Here is a 23,323-nt window from a genome sequence, read left to right on the forward strand (position 1 = left end):
ACGGTTTCACCTCCAGACCCCCCCCACCCCCCCACCCCCCACCCCTCTCTCTCTCTCTCTCTCTCTCTCTATATATATATATATATATATATATATATATATATATATGAGCTTATGAGCTGCCACTGCTGTGGCTACTGCCTGTAGATGGCCTTGGGCTAGGCTGAAACAGGAAATAAGATTTGTCCCGTGTCTGGGACTAAGCAAGTGTATTCTGAATGCTTAACAAACATTTAACACACACACACACACACATATATATATATATATGTAAAGGTAAAGGTTCCCCTGCACATGCGTGCTAGTCGTTTCCGACTCTAGGGGCCGGTGCTCATCTCCATTTGAAAGCCGAAGAGCCAGCGCTTGTCCGAGGACGTCTCCGTGGTCATGTGGCTGGCATGACTAGACACCAAAGGCGCATGGAATGCTGTTACCTTCCCACCGGAGTGGTCCCTATTTTTCTACTTGCATTTTTTTACGTGCTTTCAAACTGCTAGGTCGGCAGAAGCTGGGACGAGTAACAGGCGCTCACTCTGCTACGCGGCACTCGGGATTCGACCCGCCAAACTGCCAACCTTCTGATCGACAAGCTCAGCCTCCTAACCCACTGAGCCACCGCGTCCCAGCAAATATCTCTGAATTCATTGAGATTGTCCTTTAGTAAGGACTTTGTGCTTTCCCAACATCAGGGTTTTCCTCAAGGAGTGTAAGGTAAAATTTCCTGACAATGAGAAGAATGAATTAGTGGAAGGTCTTGCCTTCAGAAGTCGTGGGTGCTTCATCACTGGAGGTTGGACTGGACAACCATTTGTCTGACCTGGGTATAGGGCAGCGGTGGCAAACCTATGAGACGCGTGCCGGAGGCGACACTCGGAGCCCCCTCTGTGGGCACGCGCACTGTTGCCCCAGCCCCACCTTCCCCCGTGGCCCCCTTCTCACCAGCAGCCCCCCTGGAGGAGAGTTGTCCCCGGGCCCGGCCCACACGGAGCAGCACAGCCAAGGACATGGCAGCCGGGCAGCGGGGACAAGGCTCTGCCCTCGCGCCCCGTCGCGTGCAGATGATGCTGCAGGGCGCGGGGCACAGGGCGTGGCTGCCACAGCGCTGGAGGGCTGCCTGGGCGATCTACTGTGGTGGGTCATGGAGGCGTTGGTGGCCTTGCGGGGGAGCAGGAGCAGAGCGGGAGAGGCACGGAGCAGGGCAGCTGGGGAGGCAGGGGCGGTTTTGGGGCACTGAGTCTCTAAAAGGTTTGCCATTCCTGGTATAGGGTGTCCTGTGTGAGCAGGAGTTGGACTAGAAGACCTTCAAGACTCCATCCAACTCCGTTATTCTGTTAGTTTACGCAATCCGCTGTATTCATAATTACCTTGTGAGCACCTCTCAAGGTTTCAAGCGGTCTCTGTTTCCAAATTTCAGTGATTCAGCTTAATGGCATAGTGCTAACTTTTCAAAGTTGAGAGATTTTTGAAATGAGAAGCGGACAAACCCATGACATTAAGAAAATGCACCAAAATTGTTATCATAGTGATCGTTCCAGAACTGTAAAGATCATTATTCTCTAAAATTATCCATCTGTGAGGCATTTTAATTTTCTTATGATTTATGTTACTCTACTCTAGTTAATTGGTGCTGCTGCTTTGAATCTCGGATACCTCTTCATCCATTTTTTCTGTTTAATAATATTAAAAAAAATCCTTTCTTAAGGATTCTTGCTTTCTTAGTCATATAGTCCTTCAAACTGTTCAATGCCTTCCTGTAAGATTGTGACTAGTGGCTTGCTGATGGGTGGGAGAGTTGCTTTCTTCTTAATAATTCCTTGATTAGGTGGCTTTTTACTGCTTGATTGCCATTTAGATATAAGCAGGGAGCAAATCCACTTTCCTGCTACACTGATGATGTTACGTAGTTGGGTAATGAAATGTTTGCAAGAAAATAACTCAGCTCAGAGAGCATCAAGCACCCTACAGTCCTACTCCTCCTCATACTAACACCAGTAATTCAGAAGTCTTGTTGACTTAGGATTTAGAATTAACTTCTAATGTGTAAGTCTTGTCCTTTGATCTCTGAGATTTTTGTGAGTGATCCAATGCTTCATCCCTCCTCCTCCTCCTCCTCCTCCTCCTCCTCTTTGCTAACCCCATTCCCTTCTAGCATTGTTACCTAGTTTGCTAATGAAACATTTGCAAGAAAAAAAAACTAAGCTCAGAGAGCACCAAGGACCCCAGCGTTCAACTCTGAGTTACAAATAGATGTGTTGAGTTAAGTGTATTTGGGTTGTCCCAAAAATATCAGTCATGGTTGGCAAACTACAATAAGCTTATTGAAATAATGCTAAGGTATTTGGGATTGGTTTGCTACTCCTTTACTGAAGAAACAGACCACAATTGCCTTGGTTCAGACAACATACTAAGATTTTGATTTATTTATCACAACGGCTGGGGTTTGGCTAATAGGAAACCAAACCAAATAAGAGTCAATATAATTTCACACTGTGTAAACCTTTAGCCAAATATTAAATTCCGTTTTAGAGAAGAAATTGCCTTTGCAGAGAAGAGCAATACTGGTGATTAGGTGGCAGGAAGCTAAAACATATGAAGAACAATTGCAGGAACTGGGTATGTCTCGTCTAGTGAAAAGAAGGATTAGGGTGGACATGATGGTGTTCCAAGGCTTAAGATACAGGAGGATCTGGACAAACTCGAACACTGGGCGCTATCTAACAAAATGAAATTCAATGGTGAAAAAAGTAAGGTTCTACATTTAGGCAGGAAAAATCAAATGCACAGGTATAGTATAGGTGGTACCTTGCTCAATAGTAGCAACTGTGAGAGGGATCTCGGAGTCCTAGTGGACAATCACTTAAATATGAGCCAGCAGTGTGCTGCAGCTGCCAAAAAAGCCAACACAGTGCTAGGCTGCATTAACAGAGGGATAGAATCAAGATCACATGAAGTGTTAATACCACTTTGGTAAGGCCACACTTTGAATCCGGCATCCAGTTTTTGTCACCACGATGTAAAAAAGATGTTGAGACTCTAGAAAGGGTACAGAGAAGAGCAACAAAGATGATTGGGGGACTGGAGGCTAAAACATATAGGGAACGGTTGCTGGAATTGGGTATGTGTAGTTTAATGAAGAGAAGGATGAGGGGTGACATGATAGCAGTCTTCCAATATCTCAGGGGCTGCCACAAAGAAGAGGGAGTCAAGCTATTCTCCAAAGCAGCTGAAGGCAGGAGAAGAAGCAATGGATAAAAACCAATCAAGGAGAGAAGCAACCTGGAACTAAGGAGAAACTTCCCAACAGTGAGAACAATTAACCAATGAAATGGCCTGTTTTCAGAGGTTGTGGATGCTCCATCACTGGAGGTTTTAAAGAAGAGATTGGACAGCCATTTGAGAATGGTGCAGGGTCTTCTGATTGAGTAGGAGGTTGGACTAGTAGACCTCCAAGGTCCCTTCCAACTCTGTTATCCTGTTCTTATCTGTTCCTTGTAATGGATCTTTTTTTGATGACCCTTTTGAGGTTTATTTGATGGTAGACCTTCATGGGTAACAAGAAGCAACCATTTTTTTTATTTAAAAAGTTTTACAGTACATTTTAACTTTAATCCCCCCCTCCCCCACCCCTATCTAACCCTCCCTATCCCTCTCCCCCATTCCCTCCTCCCCCCCCCCGACTTCCCAGAGCTAAATACAGGGTATAAAAAAGAAAAACAAACATAAGCATCCATATGCTATCACAATAAACTATTAATTCTATCACCCTCTAGCTCATGTAAAATGATTACAAACAATATTACTATTACAGATAAGAAAAAAAAGAAAGAAAACAGAAAAGGAACTTTACTCAAATACTAAATAAAATTTCTTAATCCCAATCCTTATTCATATTAATTTCAAAAAAGAAAAAAAAATTTTTCATCTACTATTTACATTCTCCCACATTTCTCTAAATTCTAAACAAATTCTCAATTACGCGCCAAAAGCGCCTATCTCTATTAACCTCATTAATCTCCAACCAAACTGAACTATGATCAAAAATAGTTCTTGCGTATATCACACCAAATATCTCACAGTTCCAGATCATTCATCTATACATCTAGGACACCATTCCAATCTCCAATGAAAATAAAATAAAAAATTTAAAAATATAATCCAATTAAGTAACCTTTATATGTAGTAAGTTAAGAAAAATCAACTTGTTATTGATTAGGAGCTTGCATTCCAATCTTAAATTCAATAAATACTTTTAGTCCATAACCCTAATATACATTTCTTGCAAACAAATAGCATCAGTCTTAAATTGTTTTAAATATTGAAAAACTTTCTTTCTCCTCTATGATGAATTTAATCCATTGACATTCTAAATTAGAGATTTAGTCACCAATCTTGACGCTCCAAAGCTTTTGGAGCACGTCTGAAATGACCCCTGTATCTTCTTTGGACCGCGCCCTTCCCACAGCTTCACTATAAGTACGCTTTGGAGGTTCCATAACTTTCTGCTTATCTTGCTCTTGCTCTCGTCTCGCTCGTCTTAGGGCGGCACGCGTCATCCTCTGCTCTCCAGCAGCAACCGATGAGGCTGTAACTTGATCCCCTCCAGCACCATTCTCCTCTGTCTGTCTATCTGCAACATCTTGAGGCTTTCCCTCGCCATATCCCTTTGCAGCTTCCAGAAGTGATAGGGGGGTTGCTTTTAACACATTGCTATAAAAATCACGTGCCTGGGCCACAGTAGCCAAACGATGTCTTTTACCTTCGTGCATCACCACCAGTCCAACTGGAATCTCCCATCTAAACTTGACATCACATTTCTTAAGTTCCTGTACAAGAAATGCAAAATCTTTCCTTCTCCTTAAAATCTTTGGAGGAATCTCTTTTAAAACCAAAACTTCTTGCTCAGCAACTACCAATTTAGTATCATAAGCAGCTTGAATGACTTCATCTCTAATTACTCTCTTTGTAAAATAGACCACCACATCTCTGGGTAACTTCCTCTGTCTTGCAATCCATGAATTTACACGAAAAATTTTATCCATACTTCCCACAATTTCAGATGCTGGCTGGCCCAATACCGGTTCCAAAGCCTCAGAGATCAGCTGCTTTAAATCTTCTTTAGAATTCTCCTTTAAACCCCTAATTCTAATAGCATACTGCATCTGTTGGTACTGAACAAGGCTCAATTCTCCGTCCATTTTGTCCCTTATATTTTCATCCTCTAATACCTTTGCTTCTAATATAGAGTTCTTTTGACTGAGATCCTCCACTTTTTCACCCAGCTGTTGCACACATTCAGCTACACTTTCAATCATAGACAACATGTCTACCCTCATTGCTCTAAACTTCTCTTCCATCTTCTTCTCCAATTTCTCCTCCAGCTTTTTCAACTTTTCATCCATCATATCAGACATTAACCGTGAATGCTTTTCAAGGGCATCTTGTAATTCCTTAAGCGTCAGTGCCGGAGGAAATGCAGGAGGAAGCAAAGCTTGCAACGAGGTCTGTTGCACCGGGGAAGACCCCGCACTCCGAAGAGCTTTAGAAGTCTTGGCCGCCATCTTTCCCCACTTTCACTTATTGCGCACTTTCACATTTCACCATTTTAAATGTGTCATAATGTCTGTTTAAATTTGCCAAAGTGCTTGAAGAATAGTGTTTCCAGGGCATTACGGAAATTAAAACAGGCTTGGAAATCAGCCATTAAAGGTCAGATAGCGTTTGCATCAAGGGCGTCAAACTGCCGGCCCGCGGGCCGGACGCGTCATCTGGAAGCCATGCCCATCCCATTGCCGGCAATGGCGAAAAGGCTCCGATACTTTGCACGACATGACGTCGTGAGTTTGACATGTCTGGTTTACGTTATCTGATATTTGGAGTTTCATTTTATGAACGGACTTGCAGAGATCTATACAAATATCAGTTTTAGGATCTTTAGGGTCAAGGTAGAATATGAGAAAAATGCAAAAAAAAAATATCCTTGAGTCTGAGGACGACACTGCCTCTTCAACCAGCATGCCAAGCGCTCTACTAGAGACTTAGGATCAGGTCAAAGGAGGGGTGGGACCTGGTCAGAAAGTCCCAAGTTGGCTTTAATTTAAATTTAATTAAAATGGAATTGGTGAAATAGACTCCTCCTCGGATGTTTAATCGTTTCTCTTTTTTAGTCATTCTAAAAAGGACCATTTGGAAGTCGCCCATGGCAAAACTATGAGGGCCACAGTGAGGTTCTACGGTAGCGTTTCTCAACCTTGACAACTTTAGGAAGGGTGGACTGCAATTCCCAGAATGGGACGATGAAAGCAAAATGATGTTGAAACACAGGGAAAAATCTTCCTGATGGTATGCTCCGCGAACAATGACATGGACGTTGGGATTTCTCCATCTCTGGAGATTTTTGAGAAGAGCCTGGACAGTCACCTATCAAGGATGGTTTATTGGTTTTGCCTCCAGTAGTTGTGAGTGGAGGTTTTCAAGAAGCCATTTATCCAGAGTGGCATAGGGTTTGAGCAGGAGACTGAACTAGAAGACCTCTCTTCCAACCTTATTATTCAATGTTCTACGTTATCCTCCTCCTGATATAGTCTTCTCTGGATGGACCTCTGTTGAGTCCCTAAACCTGTTGTGATTCAGGGTCAGCCTGTGGGTTCGGCAGTTGGGTCGGACGACTCAGAGGAGGAGGGGGGTGTTGAAGACCTTGCTGAGGGGGTTGAAGATCTTGCTGATGAGAGCCCTCAGCCAGGCCCCTCCCACTTGGTCACCACGGAGACCCAGCTGTGTGAGCCTGACAGTGTGGATGAAGATGACCCACAGCTGGCTCTGTTCAAGGACGCCCGACGCAGGAGGCAGTCAATTAGGAGTAAACAGAGGAAGGCAATGGGGCTCCTCGGAAGGAGGCAGAGAGAAGCCACGCCCTGAACTCTATATAAGGGGAATGTATGGGAGGGCTGGTTTGCTGAAGGCAACCGCTTGGATAGTTCCTGTTTCTTAAAGCTCCTGTTTCTTGGTTTGTCTTGTTCCGTTTGTTTTTGTAGTAATAAATTTGGCAGGCGTAATTCCAGCCTCTTGCCTTCTTGTAAAAGGGGTTGTCCCTGCCTTTTCTGCATGGCCGGTAGCAGGCTGGTACAGAACAAAACCAGTGATGGTGAACCTTTTAGAGACCGAGTGCCCAAACTGCAACCCAAAACCCACTTATGTATCGTCGGGTGCCGAGTGGGTGTGGCCTATTGGGTGGGCGTGGCCCATTGGGTGGGCGTGGCTGCGGTGGTAACGGCAGACTGGGTGGGACTAAAAAGTTCAATCAATCAATTCCAACGGAAAGGTTTTATAAAACCCAGCTGAAGGCTTAGGACTGGAGCGACGGCGCGCCTGTCCACGGAAAGGCCTCTGCGTACCACCTGTGGCACGTGTGCCATAGGTTCGCCACCACTGCCCTAAACCGACAGAATCGGTATCTCTGCATATATGTGGAAGGTTAGGAAGTTTAATCTTAGATATGTTCATGATCCATTGTTAGTTTATATATGTGGAAGGTTAGGAAGTTTAATCTTAGATGTGTTCATTACCTGTTGTTAGTTGTTACTTCAGTTAGACTGGAGGCCCTGCCTATAGCCTCTCAAAAAAATATGAAAACTTCACAATACAGTTCACTTCTAACCAGCACAACCCATGTTTTATAACATTTACAACACCAGCGAAGCGGCAGGCTGACAGCTGAGTTGCGACACGTAAACATTCCCACCGCTGTGAGTGCTGGCATTCTGCAGTATGTGTAATTTAAACAAGAACACGCTTATTTTTTGCCCCCAGTCACAATCTTGTGCAGAAACCAAGTTGAAAAATGGCTGCTTTCAAATTTTAAAACTTACCAGGTCCCTTCACTTGGACTTTTCATTGGCTATCTGTGATTCATAGTTCGCAAAAAGCACAGTTTGTTCTCTGCAAAGCCTTGGCAGTTTAAGCATCTTTGAAATTAAGGAACGGGTGATTCTGACATAGGATCCATCCAATTATTTAAAAAACACCGGATTCGCTGGTTTATTACTTTCACCCCTACTTTCCTTTTGGCATCTTTTCTCTGTTCTTGTTCTCCGTTGCGTATCTCTGCGTATCTATCTTTTCTGAAGAGGGAGAAGCATATATTCTAATTCGTTAAATGCCCAGAGTCCCAAAACTTGTACAAATGATTCATTTTTTTCCCTTTAAAACTCTCCCACGCATACCTTTTTCCTGCCCTGTATTAAAACTCTTAAATGTTAGAGCTTTAAAAAGAGCTTTAATCTCTGGCAGAAGATCAAAGCTGCAACGTTTTTTCTAAAGTTTAAAAAATGTCTTTCATCTTCATCTTGGTTTCTTGAATCCTGTTGGGGTGAATCTGATCTTTTTTTTAATAACCCAGCTTGATTATGGAATAGTCAATAGGTTGATTATGGGATAGCATCGAGGGCAGAGTAAAAATTACTCAATGCATCATTATCTCTTTGGAGATTATGGCAGAGATTAGACAGTTTAATGAAGGCAAAAGGTATTTGATGAAAGGATCCCGAAGAAAGCAGATGCCTTTTCATACCGAGCTGCGTCTCGTTGCAATTATAAAAACCAGGAAGGGTAAAATCTTTATCTCTTGACAGCTCATCTTTTAATGCATTATGCCTGATATAAATTGGTCTGGAATTAAATCTTTTGCCCATTGCTCAAAATTATGTATATTCTCTCTTTTGCCCATTTAAACTTCTTAGCCGCTCATCATACAGTTTATGTCTAAACTGTTATGGGGTCTCCTGCATGAGCAGCAATTGGACTAGAAGACCTCCAAGGTCCCTTCCAACTATTCTGTCCTATTATTCTGTTCTGTTCTGTTCCGTTCTGTTCCATTCCATTCCGTTCTCTATTCTGTTCTGTTCTATTCCATTCCATTCCATTCCATTCCATTCCCTATTCTATTCTATTCTATTCTATTCTATTCTATTCTATTCTATTCTATTCTATTCTATTCTATTCTATTCTATTCTATTCTATTTCTGTTTCTGTTTCTGTTTCTGTTTCTGTTTCTGTTTCTGTTTCTGGTTCTGGTTCTGGTTCTGGTTCTGTTCTGTTCTGTTCTGTTCTGTTCCATTCCACCCCGCCCACCCAACCCTGTTCTGTTCTATTCTATTCTATTCTATTCTATTCTATTCTATTCTATTCTATTCTATTCTATTCTATTCTATTCTATTCTATTCTATTCTATTCTATTCTATTCTATTCTATTCTATTCTATTCTATTCTATTCTATTCTATTCTCATAGGTGTTTGAACATTTCCTTGCTTGATTTTCCCTGTTCATACAAGTCCTGGGGATTTCACTTTGACAGCCTTGTGCAAGTAAGTCATGTACTACCACAATGTCAATGCATAGCATACTCAGCAGAAGCCACTCCAGGATCCCATCATAAAAACAGCAGTGTAGAAAATATGCCCGCATTTTGGAGAGAAAAAGTATGAGAAGAAATAGGTTGGCACATGTATTCCTTGAGTGAGACAGGCACCCCACAGAGAGACATAATACTCAGCTAAATCCACCACTGGTTTGTGCATAATGATAAACCGTGTTTCAGCATTATGTGACTCTGCTTCCCTCTCTACCGAGGAAAGAATGAAGACGCAACTGTAACCAAACACTTTCGTTCTCAACCCATTAATTTTGCCTTGGTGGAGCCTTGGTGGAGCCTTGGTGGAGCCTTGGTGGAGCAGTGGGCTAATGCCTCCTTAAGTAGCACCAGCTGCCTGCAATTAGTGCAGGTTCGAGTCCCACCAGGCTCAAGGTTGACTCAGCCTTCCATCCTTCCGAGGTAGGTAAAATGAGGACCCAGATTGTTGGGGGCAATTAAGCTGACTTTGTAATAATGCCGCTTGGGGGGGCCCCGAAAGCCCTAATAAGCAGGCATATACATAGAATGAAGGCTACTGCTAAGCTTGTAAGCCGCCCTGAGTCTTCGGAGAAGGGCGGGATATAAATGGAATTAAAATAAAAAAAAATAAATTTGTGAAAAAGGACTGGAGTTAATTCCAGTCATATCATGATCCTTACTTTAATATTAGAGAAGAAAGTTTGTATAGCTTTTACGTACAATTAAATTACACTAGTGTACTGAGAATTATTGGTAAATAAGCAGAAATAATGTAGAATATGTTCTCAATGGCTGTATTTTTAAAAAAGTAATATTAATGGTTATAACTGCAATACTGTACAAACTAGAGGAAAGTTAGAAGTTGCAAAGTAAAAGAAAAAAAATATATAAATGAAAGAAAAATAAGAATGTAGAAAAAGAAAAAGGAAAGAAATATATAAAGAAGTGACCCCCGAATTTCATCACAGCAATAATAACCAATTTTAGTAACATTTCATTGCCTCTTATTTATTTTATTTATTTATTTATTAAATTTTTATACCGCCCTTCTCCCGAAGGACTCAGGGCGGTGTACAGGGCAATAAATATTAAAAGACGAAATACAAAAGTTAAAAAACAATTAAATATTATGCCCAATGTATACAATAATTAAAAACCCTGTTTAAACCCCAACCCCAACCCCATCAAACCAGGCCAGATTGCTCAAATAAGTAAGTTTTTAGATCCCGCTGGAAGGAGCGAAGGTCGGGGGCCATCCGGAGCTCAACCGGCAGGCGGTTCCATAGGTCCGGCGCGCCCACAGAGAAGGCCCTCCCCCTGGGGGCCACCAGTCGACATTCTCTGATCGGAGGCACCCTGAGGAGGCCCTCTCTGTGGGAGCACACTGGACGGAGGGAAGTTGACGCCGGCCGCAGGTGTTGCCGTAGGTAATCCGGACCCATGCCATGTAGGGCTTTGTAAGTCATTACCAACACCTTGAATCTCACCCGGAGGGCAACCGGCAGCCAATGCAGCTCGCGGAGCAGAGGTGTAACATGGGAGTATCGGGAGACTCCCAACACAACTCGCGCGGCTGCATTCTGTACCAGTTGGAGCCTCCGGGTGGTCTTCAAGGGCAGCCCCATGTAGAGAGCATTACAGTAGTCCAAACGATCTAACCAATGATCTCTTCTATCCCATGTCCCATTTATCTATAAACAAATTGATAAAATATCATCACTTTAGTTTTGGTTGCCAGAAATAACAACATATGTATTTTACCTTTAATCAAATAAACCAACTGTAAAATTCCTTCATTTTGTTTTTAACAACCTTAATCTTTATTCCATTCAGGCAATTCAACATTCAAGTAATGTTATAGCACTCAATTTCTTTTCACTTCTTTTTTCACCTTTTCTTACAAGATTCATCTTAGCTTTAGAAAAACTCTTTTGTAAATCCAATATAAAAGAATTATCCAGGTTACTTGGATTAACTTTTGATTAACATTAACATTAACTTTAACTGGTTCGTTTCAACTGGTTTAACCAGCATTCACTGATTGTTTTATATGTCCAATGAAACATATTTTTCTATGTCATTCTGATATACTTGTATTTGTAGATTTACCCCCAGTGTCAACTCTGTCCTGTCAAACAAAACTTGTTTTTCTGCCATCTCTTCTAAAATCTTTTGCACACAGTCTATCCATAGAGGCAAATATCACTCTTGACATTGTCAATATTAACTTCTGATTCCAGTTTCAGAAATATCCTTCAGCATTTCCAATGTTATAATATTCTGTGATATTCTGTAACAGTTATTCAGCTTTATTTTGAATATTCTATTCAAAATGAATACTCTGAATATCTATTCAGAATATTCTGCATAGATATTTTGAATATCTGAAACTCTATTCAGTCTTCTTTAATTAAAACATTTAGTTCCCTCTAATATCTTATTTTTGAAATTGTTTACCTCTTTTATATTAAAAACAAGTCCATTTCCCATGAGAAGAATTTTTACAGTTAATTTCCAAATTTTATTTCAATGTTATCTATCTACCCTTAATCTAGATTTAGAACAGGAAATGGCAACATCCTCATTCCTTCACACTCTGGACTCTCCCGTCTCCTCTTTCCCATCCCCTATGTCTCCTTCACTTCCCCCTTTCCCCTCCCCTCCTTCTCCCCTCCCCTCTCCCTCCCTCCCTCATCCTCTTCGTCTCTCCCTTCGTTCCCCCTCCTCTCTCCCCTTCCTTTCCTCTCCTTCCTAGCCCTGACCCCTTCACGGTTCCTCTCCTCCTTTACCTGCTTCCTTTGCTTTCTCTCCAGTTCCCATCCCCTCATCCCCCCTTTCCCCTTCTCCCTTCCCATGTCCCCTTCCCCACACTCACTCTCCCTTTTCATCCCTGTCCTACTAATGATTATCACTATTACTTGTATGTACCCTGAGAACTTATGCACTGCAGACAAATTCCTTGTGTGTCCAACCACACTTGGCCAATAAAGAATTCTATTCTATTATTCTATTCTATTCTATTCTATTCTATTCTATTCTATTCTATTCTATTCTATTCTATTCTATTCTATTCTATTCTATTCTATTCTATTCTATTCTATTCTATTCTATTCTATTCTATTCTATTCTATTCTATTCTATTCTATTCTATTCTTCTATTCTATTCTATTCTATTCTATTCTATTCTACTCTACCCTACCCTACCCTACCCTACCCTACCCTACCCTACCCTACCCTACCCTATCCTACCCTATCCTATCCTATCCTATCCTATCCTATCATCACCTTCACTCTCATCTTTCCCTTCCCTCTCCTCCTCTCCTCCCTCTTTCCCTCCCTCCCCTTTTCTCCTCCTCCCTCTCCTTTCTCCCTTTCTGTCTCCCTCCCCCTCCCTTTCTCCCTGTCTCCCATCCCCTCCTTCCCTCTCCCTCTCCCCCTCCCACTCTTTCTGTCTCCCCATCTCCCTCTCCATTTCCCCTTCCCTTCCTCCCCCCTCTCCCTTCCCCCCTCTCTTTCTGCCTCCTTTTCCCTCCCCCTCCTGTTCCCCACCTATTCTCTCCCTCCCTCCCTCCACTCCCTGACCTCCTCCCTTCCCCTCTCCCTTTGTTTCCCCTCCTTCTCCCTCCCTTCATTTCCCTCTCCTCTCCCTAACCCCCTCATCATTTATCTCACCTGCCCCATCTCCCTCTCCCTCTTTCCCCCTTTCCCCCTCACTTTCCCGTTCCCTGTCTCTGTCTCCGCTTCCCCTTTCCTTTCCCTCTCTTGTCCTCCCCTTCTCTTCCTAATCTTTCCTTCTTTTCCCTTTTTTCCTTCCCCTTCCCCTTCTCCCTCCCCATTCCCCTCCCTGTCCCTGTTTCCCCTCTTCCTCTCCCTCTTCCTCCCTCTCCATCTCCCCAACTTCCCCCCTTCTCCTGACCCTCAGCCTCACCCCCATCCTCACCGTCACCCTCGCCCTCCTCCTGATCCCAAACCGAACTCCCGCCCTGCCTTACCCCGCTGATAGCTGGCTCCAAAGAAAGGGGAGGTCCCCCAGACCTCTCCGGGAGCTCCTCTGAAGGCCAGCCTGGCCCTCGAGGGGCACCTTCACTCGGAGAACTGGCAGAAACTGACAGTTGAGCCTGCAGGTGTGAGGTCATAAAACCACCAGAATGCCCAGGGAGATGACCCGCCTCCCTTTATCCTCCTATCAGAGGTCGCCTGCTCCCCCTTCTCTACCTACAGCCAGGGGTGGGCAACCTTGGCTCTTTTATGACTCCTGGACTTCAACTCCCAGAATTCCTGAGCCAGCATGGGGGAACTATGGCCCCTTCATGACTCGTGGACTTCAATTCCCAGAATTCCTGAGCCAGCATGGCTCCGCTCGGAAACCTCTCCCTTTTCCCTCAGCGTGGCTGGCTCAGGAATTCTGGGAGTTGAAGTCCACGAGTCATGAAAGAGCCAAGGTTGCCGACCCCTAGCCTACACCAATGCCAGGCAAACCTCTCTGGGAAGCTACCAAACCAATCACTCAAAGCTACTCTTTGGATGTAGACTGCTTCTTCCCACAGACGCTCTGCTGGGCTAACAGCCTGAGGAGGACTCATTGGGGCAGCTCTTGGGACTCATTGGGGCAGCTCATCTGATTTTCTTTCTGTTGCCATGCTTTTTTGTTCGTTTGTTTGTCCCAGCATTCCTTTGCCTTTTTGTTTTGTTCCAGCTCCCAATTTGTATTTAAGGTTTAGCATGTTGGATAACCCACCTGGCAGAAGAAAGGGAACGCAAACTATGGTCTTAAGAAATTGGGAAGGAGATCCCCACCTTGTCTTTATATGTACAGAACAAAAAGGGAGGTGCTTTCTAATGAAGTCTAGTCTAATGAAAAAAAAAACAGACTAGGCTGATATGACAGCCATATCTTAATATTTGAGGGGGTGCCGCAAAGAAGAGGGGATCAACCCGTTCTCAGAATAGAGCAGAATATCGGAGTTGGAAGGGACCTTGGAGGTCTTTTAATCCGACCCACTGCACAAGCAGGAGACCCTATGCCATTCTGGACCCTATATCCTTCTCCCAAGCACCTGAACAAGAAGCAATGGATGGAAACTAATCAAGGAGAGAACCAACCTAGAAATAAGCAGAAATTTCCTGACAATGACAACACTTGATCAGTGGAACTGTCTTGTCTCCAGAAGTCCCACGTGTTCCATCACTGGAGGTTTTTAAGAAGAGATTGAACAGCCATTTGTCTGGAACGGTACAAGGTCTCTGGCTTGAGCAGGAGGTTGGTCCAAGGTCTCTTCCAATTCTGCTATTTATCCAAGGAGAATTAACAGACAGAGCTGAGCCATGATTTGGGCCATATAGCACTAGTTTAGTTTCCATCCTTTGTTTCTTATCCTGCCTTCTGGTGCTTTGGAAAATAACACCCTCTTCTTTGTGGCAGCCCCTCAAACATTGGATTAGTGCTATCATGTCTCCCCTAGTCCTCCTTTTCATTAGACCAGGGCTTTTTTTCTCATAGAACGCTCAGAACGGAGTTCCGGCACCTTTTTTGGATGAAACCTTGTAGGATAGGCAAGCTGGGTTGTATGACATGTGTGAGTTCCGGCACCTTTTTCTTTTACAAAAAAAGCACTGCATTAGACTAAAGGTAAAGGTTCCCCCGCACATGCATGCTAGTCGTTTCCAACTCTAGGGGCTGGTGCTCATCTCTGTTTCAAAGCCGAAGAGCCAGCGCTTGTCCGAGGACGTCTCCGTGGTCATGTGGCCGGCATGACTAGATGCCAAAGGCGCACGGAACGCTGTTTGTTACCTTCCCACCGGAGTGGTTCCTATTTTTCTATTTGCATTTTTTACGTGCTTTCGAACTGCTAGGTTGGCAGAAGCTGGGAGGAGTAACAGGCGCTCGCTCTGTTACGCGGCACTCGGGATTCGACCCGCCAAACTGCCGACCTTCTGATCGACAAGCTCAGTGTCCTAACCCACTGAGCCACCGCGTTCATTAGACTAGGCATGCCAATTCCTGCATGTGTTTTAGCCTCCAGTCTTCTAATCATTTTTGCTGCAATTCTGCAAAAAGACTAGAGCTAAGCTTTATTGAGATAGGCTACAATAGCAGAGAAAGGCTGAGTGCCAAAGAATTGAGGCCTTTGAACTATGGTGCTGGAGAAGACTCCTGCGAGTCCCTTGGACTGCAAGGCGATCAAACTGGTCAGTCCTAGAGGAGATCAACCCTGACTGCTCTTTAGAAGGCCTGATCCTGAAGCTGAAACTCAAATCCTTTGGCCACCTAATGAGAAGGAAGGACTCACTGGAGAAGAGCCTAATGCTGGGAAAGGTGGAGGGCAAGAGAAGAAGGGAACGACAGAGAAGGAGGTGGCTGGATGGAGTCACTGAAGCAGTAGGTGTGAGCTTAAATGGACTCCAGTACATGGTAGAGGACAGGAAGGCCTGGAGGAACATTGTCCATGGGGTCGCGATGGGTCGGACACGACTTTGCAACTAACAACAACAACAACAATAGCAGAACCTTATACATCTGACTGTTTTTTTTCCTCCCCTCTTTCTTATACCCTGGGAGTGGAGGAGTAGCAAACCTGAGTATCTTCCTTCCCAGGACTTAAGGAAAGTTTCTGCCTTGTTTATGTAACAGCTTCTGAATGTTTCCTTCAAAACTTATCTACATGGGTGTCTACATCTCTATTTTGACATAACGCTGAAAATAAATTCTTTCAGTCACTGACTGAGAACTGGTAGGATAAAAGCTGAGTGTCATTTTTTTTGGGGGGGGGATGCCCTAAGCTAACAGATTAGCTCTGAAGAGCTCTGCCTTACTAAGAATACCTAGCCTCTGAAATTATTTATCCGCTCCACTGCTTGTTTTTGTTACAGTCTCTTTCTCTGGTTAAATGGGATGCCCCACTGAAGGAGATTTTGAAAACAATCTTATTGGGACTTGAATGTTTGACAACTGTCATGCTGCTGCTGTTGTTTTTTAACAGTAGAAGAAAGAAAAACAACTATATCGGTTTAGGGTAAGGAGGAGAAATCCACCCTCCATAATACGACATCGCTAACCAAACTCGATGTGCAAAGTGCCCATAAAAATTCAGTGAAACCAAATGTGCCAGTTTACTGTCCTAAAACCTCTTAACTGAACTTCAGTCTTTGGTAAATTAAGATTTCAATTTGGTGGAGAACACTTCCCACCTTAAATTGGTATACAGGCACTCCTCGACTTACAAGCAGAGTTGGGACCAGAATTTCCATGATTAAGCAAGACAGTTATTAAATGAGTCACACCTGATTATTATGAGCTTTTCTCCCATGGTTGCTGAATGAATCACTGCAGTCGTTAAGCCAATCACGTGGTTGTTAAGTGAATCTGGGCTCCCCCAATGACCTTGCTTGTCGGAAGCCAACTGGGAAGGCGATCACATTGTCCAAAGCATCTGAAGGCAGGACAAGAAGCAACGGATGGAAACTGACCAAGGAGAGAAGCAACCTAGAACTAAGGAGAAACTTCCTAACAGTGAGAACAATTAACCAGTGGAACAGCCTGCCTCCAGAAGTTGTGAATGCTCCATCACTGGAGGTTTTTAAGAAGAGACTGGGCAGCCATTTGTCTGAAATGGCATAGGGTTTCCTGCCTGAGCAGGGGTTGGACTAGATGACCTCCAAGGTCCCTTCCATCATCATCATCATCATCATCATCATTATTATTTATTATTATTTTGTTTTTGTTGTTGTTGATCATTGCACAGTCAGCCAGATGTTCAGACTGGATTTGGCATTTTTGTCTACTTATTGAGTCCTTACCAAGGACCTGGGATAGGCAGATGTGGATGTTTGATGGTATTACAGATCTCGTTGCAGGATGGAAGCAGTTCCTAGTAAGGCCGCCTTTTGCAATTGACTAATGGCGAATTTGTCAATGCCGATAATGGTGTTCAAGTGGTGCTCCAGTTGTTTTGGGATTGCACCCGAGGCGCCTCTTACTATTGGTACTACCCTTGCTTACCTTTGCCACAGTCTTTCTATTTCTATTTGTAAGTCTTTGTATTATTATTATTATTATTATTATTATTATTATTATTATTATTATTATTATTATTATTATTACATGAACCTGGGACTCTGCTACTCAAATAAGGTCAGGCTACCATTTGCTGGGTTCTCTTAACTCTCCTTCACCTCTGATTTACTTAGCTGTTTCTCAAGGGGCCACTACTTGATCCATTTCAGCGGGTCTATCTTACTCTTTAAGGGACGCGGTGGCTCAGTGGGTTAGGACGCTGAGCTTGTCGACCAGAAGGTCGGCAGTTTGGCGGGTCGAATCCCGAGTGCCACGTAACAGAGTGAGCGCCTGTTACTCGTCCCAGCTTCTGCCAACCTAGCAGTTCGAAAGCACGTAAAAATGCAAGTAGAAAAATAGGGACCACTCCGGTGGGAAGGTAACAGCGTTCCGTGCGCCTTTGGCGTCTAGTCATGCCGGCCACATGACCACGGAGACGTCCTTGGACAAGCGCTGGCTCTTCGGCTTTGAAACGGAGATGAGCACCGGCCCCTAGAGTCCGTAACGACTAGCATGCATGTGCGGGGGAAACTTTACCTTTACCTTTTTTATCTTACTCTTTGGCACCGTCAGTAAAAGAAGGGAAAAAAAAGGAAAGTGGTTCCTCCTTGCAGACCTCCAATCTAGAAGGGACCATAGAGGAGAAAAAATGGAATTTGATAGGAGAAGCAAATAAAGCAATTCTTAAAATGATTTGGCAGCTCTTGCATAATGGCTGGAATTTGGAGATAGGAAAAATCTCGAGGGAGGGGCAGCTGCTCTTCCAGGAGTCTTGAAAAATTTCATTTCCCCCGTGGCGTCTTCAGAGAGGCTAGCCTGCAGGCTAGTTCCCTTGGCCGAGACGCACGTAGTCAAGGAGAGACAGTTTGGTCTAGTGGTTAAAGCACCAGGCTAGAGAGCAGGAGACGGTGAGTTCTAGTCCTGCTGAAAGCCAGCTGGGCGACTTTGGGTCGGTCACTCTCAACCCAATTCATCTCACAGAAATAATAAGGTGGGATATAAAGAAATTAAAAAATGGTCCCTAGGCCTGTGGTGGCGAACCTATGGCACGCGTGCCACAGGTGGCACGCAGAGCCCTCTCTGTGGGCATGCGTGCCATTGCCCCATTCCTAGGTCTTCAGCTGGGTTTTATAAAACCTTTTCGCTTTAGGCCTCCGCCACTGTGAGCAAAAAAAAAAAGGTTCAATCAATTTCAACTTCTCGTGGGGAAAAAAAAAGATCTCGCAAAGTTGGAATTGATTGATTGAATTTTTTAGTCCCACCCAGTCTGCCTTTACCACTGCAGCCATGCCCACCCAATGGGCCACACCCACCCAATGGGCCATGCCCACCCGGCACCCAATGAGTTTTGGGTTGCAGTTTGGGCACTCGGTCTCTAAAAGGTTTGCCATCACTGCCCTAGGCTGTTGAAAGGCCATCTTGGCTCTACTCAGGAGTGTCACGAAGGCAAGAGTGGTAAAAGTTCTCAAAACATTTTGAATTTCCCCCCACCCCCACCCTCCAAAAGTATATCAGAGTGTGCCAGTCTGTGCTGAGCTTTTCTTATTGGCCAAGCCCTTTATTTCCAGCCCAATGGCTAAATTCTGAATCACACCAGCCAATTAAAGCATTCCTTTGTGGACCGCTGATGACTGAAAGGGACACTTTGAATGGCTCAGAACGCAGCAGGCTGCAAAGACATAATCAGGATGACGGGAACAATTAGCCATTCATAATTCTTTATAGCAGCTGATTAAAACCTCTTTATCCTGCTTACCGAGATCAGAAGGTCACATGGCTGGGAAGTAAAAAATGAATTACTGATCTGGTGATCGGTAACCAAAGAAGCCGGCCTTAGTTCTGACACATCAAGCTGTTTTTTAATTTCTTGGTATAATTTCTGTAGACCCGTCGCTGCTTCTATAGACAAACAAATGGGCTAAAATATTCATATTTTTTGACGCATCCACCCACGCTATTCAACACTTTTCGGTCCCTTCCTGCTTTTGAAAATTGCTCTGAACTGTGCAGCTCTTTCCTGATATGTTGCCTTGGTGTTTTTTAGTTGGTATACATTTGCTTTTTTATAAACTGCAACATTCCCAAGTGAAGGCAGGTCACTTTATTGTTAACTTTGTGATGCTCATTTGGGAGCTGGCCTTTAAGATGACTGCATGTTTTCTGCCTAAACTATTTGAAACTTCGATAACAAATGGAAACCTGCAAAGATGGAACCAAAATAATATATATGACATGACATGGCATGGCATGGCATGGCATGGCATGGCATGGCAAGGCAAGGCAAGGCAAGGCAAAACAAAACAATGCAGCAGTTGTAATGCATGACAAAAGAATCCGGGCCTCCTCATGCAGCCATGGCCAACCCCTTGGCTTTTTGGACATTTTGGTACATACCCAACTTCTTGGACATCTGTTGTTTTGTCTGAAACATTGCCTACAAACAAGTCCCAGAAATCTCAACCTTGAAAGCACATGGTCAAGTCAGCTTGGATTTCTGAAAATTGTTGACAGGTCAGGGAAGCTGCTTTGAAGACTGAAGCTCGGTGGTCCACAGCCTCAAGATGACCAGTTCAATATTTCAACTGTCACCAACTGTAAGATGGGTGGACTTCAAATACTAGCACGAATTAAGGCGAATATACATGTCCTAGGATAATATTGTTGGATCCAATCTGGGTCAATCTACAGGACCAGAGGTTTAGTTTTCTGAGCTTTTGGATTCGTGCTGGAGCCCAACTTCAGGGGACTTCTCTCTCACCATTCTCGTGAGAGAGACGTTCCATAAGGATGGTCTCCAGCACGACTCCAAAAGTTTGGAAGACTAAACCTCTGGACCTCAGTGACCAACACAGATTGGATCCTTCAAGTACTAGACTAGAAGTTGAATCAAGGCAACTGGACTTTTCTTTCTTGATTTAAAATGTTTCACTGCTTTATCCAAGGAGCTTCTTCCATCGAAGCAAGTTGGTTAGGGGGGGTCTCTATATAAGTCCTTCAGGGTGGTCTCATTTCTCACCTAATGAGCCGATTCAGAGTAGGTGACACATGAAAGCAACCTGGAGGACATATATGGAGGTCCCCCCCCAGCCAACTTGCTCAGAATGAAGCTACCTAGATAAGCAGCAAAGCATTTCAAGCCAAAAGGGGAAAAAAAGTCCTGTTCCCACGTCTCAACTTCCAGACGACTCTATCTGAATGACTGAGAATCTTAATTGACATTCAGGTGCCAGAGTGCCCCACCCACCATGCTGCAGATGCCAAGGTTGAGGAACCTTGAGCTTGTCACTGCGTTTTTAGGTTTTGTCAGTAAGCTCCTGGCAGTCTGTTTCTTTCCAAGTTGAATTGTTATCTTATCATTGTAACAGTGTCACGTGGTCAGCCGTGTATTTTGTTTGGTTTTATATTTATTACTGTGTGCGCATGTCCAAAGAAAAAGTTACTTTCTTTTTTCCCTTTCCTTTGTGCTCTCTGGGAGATAGACATGTAGCCATGAGTCTTTCTGTGTTTTTACAAGTTTCTTTGTAATTAAAAGTTTAATAGCAAAATATATGCTTCGGGTTTTCTTTGTTTATCATGCATCAAATGAACCACGATTCATCGCCCTCTGATAGGGTTTATTTACTCTTCTGACAGAGCTGAACATCTTGAGAACATCTGAATATTGAGCCAAAGTCTGGGTGCTGCCATCTTGCACACCTTGGCTCTGATTTAAGTTGGCCCCGGTTAGCAAACATTTCCCTGCAGAATCTCTAGCACATCTGCTATTTTCATGATGTCCGGTTTTAACCTCTCCCAGTAAACCTTCTAATTAAATTAAGCGTCCGTTGGGGGCCGCAAATTGCCTAGAGAAGCTTCATTTATTTTTAGCACGTGCACATGTACACGTCATTTCACATTCCTTCGGTCCTAGGACAGTTTGCTCTGTTTCATATGTCCCTCTCATTTCTCAGCCACCCCCCCCCCATAAGGTTTAGGGTCATGAGTGGGGTGAGGGGTGGGTGTGGGAGAAATCTTTGGAGCCCTTCTTCCCATTCTTTTGTCATTTTTTTGTTTCCAGATGGAGAAAATCTTTTAAACTTTTCTGCAAAGCCATGGACAGATTGAGTTCCTTGAGAAGCGTTGTGGAGTTGTTGAAGTCTACTTAGATCTGCTAGCGATAAAACACCCAATCCTCCTTTTTCTTTTCAGACATGGAGGAGTTGGCTAGAGAGAGCATCAGCTTGCTAGCTAAGCCATCTCTGGAGTCCGATAGCCCCCAACTTTCCTCATTTGGTGCCGTCTTCATCTTGCTAAAATCTGCCCTTGGAGCAGGACTCCTGAATTTCCCCTGGGCCTTCAATAAAGCTGGCGGAATGGCCCCAGCGATCTCCGTGGAGTTGGTAAGTGCCAACGGATAGCTCTCCAGACCTCTTCTAGATTGGACTATCTGAGACCTCCTGTACATTAGACTACCTGAGACCTCCTATAGATTGGACTACCTGAGACCTCTTGTAGATTGGACTTCCTGGTCCTCATGCAATAAATAAGCAATACATTTCAGGTCATCCAGTCCTAACTGTTGACTAGGAAGCAAGTTCCTCAAGTTGTAAATAACTTAAGGAAGACTCTGAGAGGTCCTTTGAGAGAAACCCGGCTACCTGTAGTCCTTGATTTACAGCCATTTGTTTAGTGACCATTCAAAGTCATTGGCATAGGCCAGGGGTAGACAACCTTGGCTGGTTCAGGAATTCTGGGAGTTGAAGTCCACGAGTCATAAAAGAGCCAAGGTTGCCTACCCCTGGCATAGGCACTGAAAAAAGTGACTGGCAATTGATCCTCACCAAAGTCACGTGGTCAAAATTTGGGTACCTGGCAACCAGCATCTATTTACAGTGGCTGCAGTGTTCTGGGGTCATGTGATCACCAGGTAGGACCGTCCCATTTGTCTTCTGACAAGCAAAATCAATGGGGGAAGCTGGTTGTGCTTAACAGCTGTCATTTCAACAACCGTTGTTTCACTTAACAGCTGCACAGCAATTCACTTAACGACTGTGGCAAAAAAAAAGCTTACAAAATTGGGTTCGACTCACTTAACCGCTGCCTTGCTTTGCCATGGAAATCCTGGTCCTAAATGTGATCGTAAGTTGAGGATTACCTGTATTTGCCTGGCAGTGCCTCTTTCTGATTTAGCATCTTTCTCTTCCGAGTGCCCACCTTTGCCTGAAAAACTATTTTATGCAGTTTGAAAAAAATGTTCAACTGAGCTATCCCATTCAGAATGGAGAATGGACACTGAAGAAGTATCCTTGCTCTTCATTTAAGGATAAATAGTTTAAATTAAATGGTGCATTATTTATATTCATACGCTATTCTGTTCCTCCTCGCTTCCCCCCCATATCCCATAAAGCACAGTGTATGGTCTATTCTTTATTTAACCACAACATTGACTTTAACAATCCTACAAGGAAAGTTAGGAACAAGGGGGAAAGGAGGAAAAAATATATATAATTAAATGGAATTTGGACAGGGGCTCTCTTAAAATATTTAACATTTCAAACTACTTTGGGGTTGCTTGATGACCTTGGGCAATGTACTGTAGCACTTGATTTTCAGTAAGTTAAGGGGGCCAAAACTTTTAGGGACATTTCTGGAAATTATGAAAATATATCCAAATATATACCATCTCAGACAAGTGACTGTTTAGCCTCTTCTTAAAAATCTCCAGGATGGAGCTGCCATCACTGCCATCACTGGAGGCAAAGCTGTTCCACTGGTTAATTGTCCTCACTCTCAGGAAATTTCCACTTAATTCCAGGTTGCTTCTCTCTTTGATCAGTTCCCAACCATTGTTCGGTCTTTTCTTTTTCTGAATTTCTCATCAGATGAAGTGTTTTATAGATACAGA

At 43.7% G+C, this 23,323-nt stretch overlaps 1 protein-coding gene across 1 annotated transcript in view; it reads left to right on the forward strand.

Moving 5' to 3' along the window:
• Positions 1-21,453: 21,453 nt before the first annotated feature.
• SLC38A8 (solute carrier family 38 member 8) overlaps positions 21,454-23,323 on the forward strand; it is a 16,333-nt gene continuing 14,463 nt past the window's right edge. Inside the window, exon 1 of the mRNA XM_081335728.1 lies at positions 21,454-21,818. Within this exon, the coding sequence (XP_081191854.1) occupies positions 21,630-21,818 (189 nt within the window). The 5' untranslated portion in view covers positions 21,454-21,629. The remainder of the gene's footprint in view (positions 21,819-23,323) is intronic.

Source organism: Vipera berus, assembly GCF_964194415.1.
Source record: "Vipera berus genome assembly, chromosome: 10".
In the NCBI taxonomy this organism is placed as follows: Eukaryota; Metazoa; Chordata; class Lepidosauria; order Squamata; family Viperidae; genus Vipera; species Vipera berus.